Source organism: Siphateles boraxobius, unplaced genomic scaffold (genome assembly GCF_051911475.1).
Source record: "Siphateles boraxobius isolate OS27281-9 unplaced genomic scaffold, OSU_SipBor_1 2, whole genome shotgun sequence".
Taxonomy (NCBI): domain Eukaryota; kingdom Metazoa; phylum Chordata; class Actinopteri; order Cypriniformes; family Leuciscidae; genus Siphateles; species Siphateles boraxobius.
The window spans coordinates 6,123,437-6,131,548 of record NW_027508810.1 but is presented as its reverse complement, the minus strand read 5'-3'; the positions used below and the strand labels follow the sequence as shown (position 1 = coordinate 6,131,548).

The 8,112-nt window shown below is 40.0% G+C and overlaps 1 protein-coding gene across 2 annotated transcripts; it reads right to left on the bottom strand.

The window, feature by feature from the left end:
* Positions 1–1,114: 1,114 nt before the first annotated feature.
* On the bottom strand, positions 1,115–6,625 carry spon2b (spondin 2b, extracellular matrix protein). 2 transcript variants are annotated; one of them, XM_077235595.1, is made up of 6 exons: positions 6,271–6,625; positions 5,412–5,643; positions 4,298–4,521; positions 3,554–3,745; positions 2,854–3,037; positions 1,115–1,911 (listed from the first exon to the last, which is right to left on the bottom strand). In XM_077235595.1, exons 2-6 carry the CDS (start codon positions 5,632–5,634, stop codon positions 1,733–1,735), a joined length of 1,002 nt encoding a protein of 333 aa, XP_077091710.1. In that variant the 5' UTR covers positions 5,635–5,643; positions 6,271–6,625; the 3' UTR covers positions 1,115–1,732. The 2 variants fall into 2 exon arrangements, with proteins under 2 accessions (XP_077091710.1, XP_077091711.1); XM_077235596.1 differs by lacking the exon at positions 6,271–6,625 and having other exon boundaries at positions 5,412–5,735.
* Between the last annotated feature and the right edge of the window lie 1,487 nt (positions 6,626–8,112).

The following is an 8,112-nucleotide window of genomic DNA, read 5'->3' as shown; positions in this document are numbered from 1 at the left end:
CGCTTCATGAGAGTGTGCTCTGCGAGGTTCGGAGTGCTTATGTGTAGTGGTGAACACTGGGGCGTGGGCACTTTCATTACACTTACAACACCGACGGCATGAGCCGGACCAGACATTAAATACTCCTTTTGAGATTTTTCTGGGTCGCCGTGAAAACGGCGTTTGTGTGCAGGCGAGAGGGTAAACAAACCGGCTCGTTGGCTGCTAATTGAACCACTGCAGTAGCCTGTTTGAAGGGGACTGACAGGGAATAAACTTAAACACACACGTCTTTTCGGAGGCGATGTGTCTGTTAGTAAGTTAAGCGTGAGCGTCGTGAGCGGGCATGTAACTTACATTCTTAATCTGACATTATACTCACTTGAGATTTCTCTGGGTCGCCGCGAGAACGGCGGATGTGTGCAGGCGAGCGGGTTGCATTACCGGCTCGTTGGCTGCCAAATACACCACTGCAGTAGCCTTATCTAAGGGGACTGACATGGCGAGACAATTCGACGTCGGCGCGCAAGCCCGTCCGGGTCATGCAGAGAGCTCGAGAGGGCTCTGCATGACGCGCGAACGGGGACGCGAGGGCGGGGTAGCTCTCTTGTAACGTAAAGAGAGCTAGCCGCGTGCTCGGTGGTCGAGCAGAACTGGAACAGTGTTTGTACGAGGGCGCGCGCACGAGTAGTGGGCACGGGACCTACATGTAACACAGATGATGCCCGTCCGGGTCATGCAGAGAGCTCGAGAGGGCTCTGCATGACGCGCGAACGGGGACACGAGGGCGGGGTAGCTCTCTTGTAACGTAAAGAGTCAGGGAAGTCAGCCTACAGCCCCTAGTGTTATACGCTAAGCCACGGCCATTCTGGCGGGCTGTGACGCTATGAAGGCGCGAGCGCCCTTCATTGGGCGTGACGTCACGCCGGGCTCACTGGTAGGCTGCAGCAGTTGCCCGCAGGGCAGCCAATGAGCACGCGAGATGGCCTGCTCTAGGTCTGCTAGCTGCTGCACTGCGTTGACAAGGAATACAAAATTAAGGATAATTTTTTGGCTTCAGTATCTCGAGAAGATGAATCTTTCCCGTAGCGTAAGCTAAACTTACGCAATACGAGAGAACCTCTCGTAAGAGAACAAAGGAATTAATTGACATGCTTTTGAACTTGCTTTTTAAATGGCACATGGTTTTCGGTAACAGGATTGAGAATACATGCGCCAATCTTCTGCTTAAACCTTGTAAAAAAATAATAAAGTTGCCTGAGATTGACCAATACACATTTTGAATAGTTAAATATGTGTAGTATTAGATTCAATGTTGAAAAATATAAAAAATAAAGTTTAATTTTGAAGACTTACAATAAGCAAATGTCACCCATTCGGTGGAATGGCCCTTTTACTGATGATTTTGATCTCAACTATTGAGCTTGATAATGTCACTGGTGAGTTTCTTCCACCAGAGAGCATCAGACTCAATGAACAGTGCATGAGGACAGTGTGTGAAAATTCAGTCTATAAACTCCTGCTATTAGGGCAAATATTGTAAAAAGTATTTTTTTTGCTGGTGACATCTGCAGTTCCTCATAACTAACTTGGGATTTGTGGTCTAGTCTGTTTCATTACCATGTTTAAGATGGTTAACTCACCCACTACATCATAGCCTCACAGAAATCAGTCATTCCCTTTAAAACGTCTCGAAAACATTTTAAAGCTGTTAACCAGTTTGAACCAGGTCCTCACCATGTCCTCTTTATATTCACACACAGTTGTCAGGGATACATAGCTTCTTTTCCTCTAGAAGTGGACAGACAGCCCCGTTGTTTGCAGGATGCATGTGAATATAGCGAGTTCTGTGTTTTACCCCTTTCTCACCACACTGACCCTTACAAAGGCCCCAAGGTGACCAGACAGACACCTCACAATCCAGAGGGGTGTCTGTAGGGGGTAAAAGAGACATTGATTATAGTACCGTAACTTTATAAGAACTGAGGGGGAAATTGTTAGTTGATAGTGAATTCGTATGATTTGAGTCATACAAAAATACAGATTTTAGAAAAAAATAAGCATGAAGGTCCACCGCTGTACCTAATCTTCAGTGGGGCGTAATGAATGAGTTTGTTTGAATTTATATCAGTTCGTCTCCAGTTTGCCAAAAGGTAAAATAGTTACAAACTGCCTTTCGAGAGTGTTGGCTGAGCATAAAAGAGATTTATCTTAGAATTTAAAAAAAATTAAATATAGATATAATTTCATCTATATGATATATTATTTGTGTAGAAGAGTAAGTAAATGGAGAGTTGCTTAAACGCTAAATCTATTTTGTGCTAACTTTTATGATAACTTTACCCCTGAGTTGTTGTAGTTTTTATATCTTGATTTAATCTGAGATTTTAATTAATTTTGGAAAACAAAATAAAAAATCTTTAAATGTGGTAGAAATAATTATTTGACTAAACTGAGATCTCCAGATTCAATGATGCTTTCCAGAAATCCTGACCTTGTAAAAGGTTGATATGTATCACAGACTGGGACTTTTGTACAAGTAGGAAAACAGAAGGATTGAATAAAAAAACACATTTCATTTCCATGACAAACACTCCCTGAGTGCTGAGTGGCAGAAAACTTTTAAAATGGTTGGCCTCCATTATCTTGTTTGCCGTTTGTTGTGTTGGTTACCATGGGGATGGATAAACCTTTCTACAGCCCATGATTCAATAACCACAAGTTCTCTCTACAGATTTTGTTTCCTTGATAATGGAATGCATGCATATAAGACTCAAACACGAGTACTGTATATTAACTCTGCTTTTTGCATAAATAAGAAGACTTTCAGAGCATTAGAACACATTCATTTTATAAACAATTCCCAATGCTTACTTATAAGAGATCCGTCTATTTCATTCCCACTTGGAATCTGATTGGACTGAGTTGGCTGAATGGGTAAGCTGAAGATCTGGTTGTTCTTGATCTTAGTTAGGGAGACTTTTGCTATTGGGGGAAGATTCTTCAGTCTGGGATAGTAGAAGGAGTTTGCAGGGTGGCTTGGAAATGATGAGGTTATCTGTTGATGAGAAGACATCTTATTATAGAGCTGCTTTAAACCCAAAACAATCTCTGTTACTTTAATTTCCTATTATCACTGTAAAGCTGCTTTAAAACAATCGATTATGTTAAAAGCTCTATATAAATGAAGGTGACTTGACTTGACATCTGTAACGAGATCCACAACAAGACTTGCATCCCTGCTGAATAAAGGTGGTTATAGGTGGTCTAGCAGGCGGCCTGGTTTGCTGGTTTTAGAGAGGATTTGGTCACCGGCAGACCAACTTAACCAGCTAAAAGCAGTTAACCCTGCTGCAAAAACACATCTAAAACCAGCCTAAAATGTTTTGCTGGTCTCAGCTTGTCTCCTAGCCTGGTCAGGTTGGTCTGTTGGCTGAGGGATTTTGGAAACTTTTCTGTTGGCCAGGTTGGAAGAGTAGCCTAAACCAAACAAGACCAACAAACCATGCTGGTCTAAGGTTTTTTTCATGGAAAATATAAAAATATTCTAGGGTTATCTTCTTTTAGACATTACCTGAGTGACCTTGTCTTGAGGAATGGTTTCAAAGTTTGGTGAGGAAAAGGTAAAACCACTGTCAGTGCCGGCATCGTAGGGGTAAAGATCTAGGCTTATGTTTCCTTTCCAGTGATCGCCCTCACACAAGTTCAGACTGTCTATTCCAACAAACCAGTCAGGACTTGGCACAATGCGGACAATGAAGGAAAGCTGCAAAACAAGAAGACCATTAGTGTTCGGTTGCTCTGTGTGTTTAGCTTGCCCATTATCCTGTATGAACTGCCACTGGCTTGTTTTCATTTGGAAAGTTTTATTATTTACAATTCTCTCTATAATATTTTATATGGAATGCCTGGGAGGCCAATGAACTATGTGCATGTAGAGAGCTAATTCCAAAAGAATGCTTTGGACACAGTATGAAAGTGTCCACATCTTCGGACTGAAAACATCTGCGTTTTTTTTAAAAAAAACAGCTATAACAACAGCTTAAAACAGCCTAAGGTGGTTTAATGATCCTAAGTGGTCTAAACTGGTTTAGTCTGTCTCCCTGCCTAGTTAAACCAGTGTTTATATGGTTTATCTGATTGGTACATTGGTGTTCCAGCTAGACCAGCTGACAGGACCAGTAATACAGCATGGCCAGGCTGGGGGACCAGCTTAGGCTGGTTTAAACTAGCAAAACAACTGGATTTAATATTCGTATTAATGTCAAATGATATGGATTTGCATAAAAATGCATATTGCAATGCAAATTGTACTTACTAAAGAGTGTCTTGCATAGACCTCAAATTCTGTGGTTGCCTGGCCGGTTCCTCCAACCACACCTGGTGCTGAGAAGAGGCTATAGACGCTCTGGATCCGTTCCCCAGCTGCCTCCACTTCCTTTATCAGGGTCCAAGCCTCTCCTCTCTCAGAGAACTCTCTCACCCCATTACTGACATACTCGTTCCTTTGCCATATGTGATAGTCTGAGCTGTGAGTTACTCCTAGAATGAAAATTATATTGATACAATTTTTGATGTGAACTTCAGCTTTTTTTACAGGCAAATTTTAGGGGTAATACATCTTGTGCAATCCAGATAGTTTTTAACATCCCTATTGCAGAGTAACCAGTAACATTATTTTGATGGTCCCTTTTGAACATTCTGTTGACTATAAGTAAATTTGCCATTGACTTGACTTTGTCAAAAGGTGCAAGGTTACTTATGGTCAACAGAACGTGTTAAAAGGATCATCAAAATAAAGTGAACCGAGTAACCAAATGTTATCTATTTTCAAAATTCTAGAATTGAAAAACGCTATAGTTTTTTTTTTTTAACTTTTGTGATACTGTACATAAATCTATAAGAAACTGATAACTTATTGTAGTATTTAATAATCTAATAATGATCAGTGAGCAGCCATTCTTAAAATATGCACCATGGCTAATTTTCAATGGTTACTAAAACCCTGAATTTCTTATCGAGGCTCTTTATTGGCATCTGTGGTTCCATGGAACCTTTAACATCCATTGAACCTTTCCATTGCACTAAATATTCTTTATAGTGGAGGTTCTTTAGATCATTCAAATGTTTTTTACGCAAAGAAAAAGTCTTAGTTCTTTTAAGAACTGTTCACTGAAAGCTTCTTTGGGATCTTGCGATCTTGAAATCGCTGCGAAATCCCCCAATTGGAACCTTTATTTTTAAGAATGTATATCATCTTTGAATGTATATCACTTTTTGGTTAAAGTCATAATTGCTAGGTCAACCCCCTTTTGGGTGGGCCATTGCACTCATTACAACCCAAAAAGTGGGGCAACAAATGTAGAAATTTTGAAAGCAATAATGGTTACTTACTACTCCCCTTTTCTTACATATAAGAGCAGCCCACTCACCAATGATGGGGGACCACTGAGCAGGCGGCCTGTACAGAGGGTAGTGTTTGGGGAAGGCAGTCTGAGTCCACTGGCCGGTAAACATCAGTCTGTACTTGGCCGTAGATGGCGCCGTACATTCGTGGTCCACGTCGACCGGCAATGCAGGGACTCCACTCAGCAGGGCCAGAGTCACGGTAAGCCACTGGAGCCAGCAATTCACTTTCAGAGATGTCATGTCCATGCTTGTTCTCTGAAGGAACAATGAACTATTTTATAATGCGAAAGATGTGGATACATACCAGAACCAGGTTTGGATGCTTTGAACCACTCCTTCCATGCTAAACTAAGTGACAAACAGGCGAATTAAGCAATTTACATAAACTGTGAGCGATTTGATATAATATATATCAGTGTCATACACTGACTAAGAAGGAAGGAATGTAGGTCAAATTAACTGAATTCACTCTATGTTTCCAGGCACTGTCACATGGCATTTTCAGAAAAAACAGGATTGGCAAGGAAATTCTATAATTTATTGAAATTGGTTAAGTTATACTCAATACAATATTATTAAAAATTGGCAATTATAATAATATAATATATATTTTTAAATTACATTGTTAAAATAAATTATATTTTAATTGTTACAATTTATATTATTATTATTACACAAAGTATCCAATTTCATGCACCATTTAGACATCCCCATATTTAAAATAGAATCCATTAAGTATGTATATAGTAATGTGATTTTGTCATATAAAATACTACCTTTAAAATCATATGCTCTGAAAAATATTTAAATTTATCGTAATCAAGCAGTAGCAATTCAACATCATGCAGCATGAATAAAACATAAGTTAAATAAATCACTTACACGGTTTGCAGAGACAGATGAGTTTCCTGCAGAAGAGTTTAATGTAGGTCACCTGCGCCCAGGCATTCAGAGGAAGACTGCAAGATGACTGTGTATTTTCCAGCTATTTATGCGATTCTAGCAGTCCCCACAGTCTAACAATATCAATAACCTCCTGACCCCTCCCAGGCGTAGAGTCGAGCTCTCCACACTCTACATTACATCTCCATTTGCGATTTCCCCTTTGGTCTAGGCAAACAAGTCACTGTTTGAATCAAGATTCACACATTTATTCCTCTCCTAACCATAGATGCACAGAGAAAGCGGCATAATGAAGCTCCTGAGGGTTTCACAGTCCGAGGAGGAAGTTATGGGGTTTATTAGATTGTGGAAAAAGACTTGGCTGGTGGCTCAGCAGTTTGGAGGCACCGGCAAGCCGAAAGCTAACTGATCCTGCCTGCAGCCAGTAATTGCTTCCACATGGTCACGTTTTGCTTCTCACCCTTCTCTAATTCTCTCCGGTTTCTTGACATTTAATTTGCTGAGAGCTGTTTGGATGTGTTTTTTTGCAAACCAGTTCCATTTCTGAGACCATGCTTTAGGAGTTTTTAATATTCCTCTGTTGTAAATTGGGCTTTGGCTCAAATGGATTGCGACATCTAATGTGTTTGACATGTGTTTTATGTCTGTCTCAATCTAGGGTCAGTTTCTGTCAACCATCCCTCATTGTTTGAGTTGCCTCACGTCATTCCATTTGATCACAATGGACTAACTGAAATATTAATAGAAACTACAGAGAGAGTCAGAAATTGTGTTAAAATGAGCTTGGATTGAATCCACACAAATGGATTCATTTAACAATAACTTTAAGGAAGTAATAAATACATGAGAGTCTCTTTAAAGGCCCAAATGTAGGTCATCATTTGCAAAAACCTAAGTTTTAGGTCTCACTCAGTCCCTAATGTCTTTACCAAGTGCAATTGTGAGACAGGACAATGAATGCAGAAAGATTTTCATAGATAAATTCTACTAATTTGTAATTTACGGTGTTTTATTTTGATGTGAACAAAGATTTCATTTACCAGTTGTAATGCTTTGTGACCAGTATTTAACCTTGGCATTAATCCTGTAACTCTGTTGCAATGCCTTATTCATACCGCCAGCGACACCCAGCGACTCAGCGACATGATCTTACTCATTTTCAGTGGAGAGCTGGCGACTTCCGGCGACACGAGAGACAGAATGTAGGCGTGTCAAGCGACGGAAGTCACACGACAAAAATTCAGAAATGTAAACTTTATTCAAATGATCAGCGAATTTCACGAGCTAATTTTACCGTCTCAAGTGCAGGCAAGACAGGACAGAGTTACAGAGCGATTTCACTGTTTTATATGATTTGACTGTAATCATATGGATATATTAAAATAATGTGTGTAAAATAAACTATCAAATTCGATTCATACATTGTGTTTTTAATTATATGATGCAGTGAACAGTTTAGCACTGCTGCAGTTCATTTTACAGTTTCTCCTGCATTATGTTGAGTATACAGGCAGCAGAATGCTACTTTTAATTATTTTAAGTCTAATTCCTTGTCAAATTAGAATGATATCTTTTTTTATATCTCATTTGTGATTACAATTTTTTAAGATATGGCCTGACATGCAGTCTACCAATACATTAGAGTGACAGCTCTGGGAACGCCCACAAGCAGTGGTGGTGCGACAGGGGATGTGAATGAGGCTTTTAAAGCTACATTCACACTAGCAGCGACAAAGCGACACGATCCCATTCATTTAAATGAAGAGCTGACAATTTCCGGCGACTCGAGCAACAGCGACAAAGTTGACATCGGTTCAACTT

Excerpts from the sequence above, each read along its gene's own strand:
- spon2b (XM_077235595.1), bottom strand. The coding sequence starts at position 5,634 with ATGGACATGACATCTCTGAAAGTGAATTGCTGGCTCCAGTGGCTTACC. Across the intron at positions 3,746-4,297 it reads TCTATGCAAGACACTCTTTA|CTTTCCTTCATTGTCCGCAT; the intron begins GTAAGTACAATT and ends CTTGTTTTGCAG. Across the intron at positions 1,912-2,853 it reads AATAGACGGATCTCTTATAA|ACACCCCTCTGGATTGTGAG; the intron begins GTAAGCATTGGG and ends TACCCCCTACAG.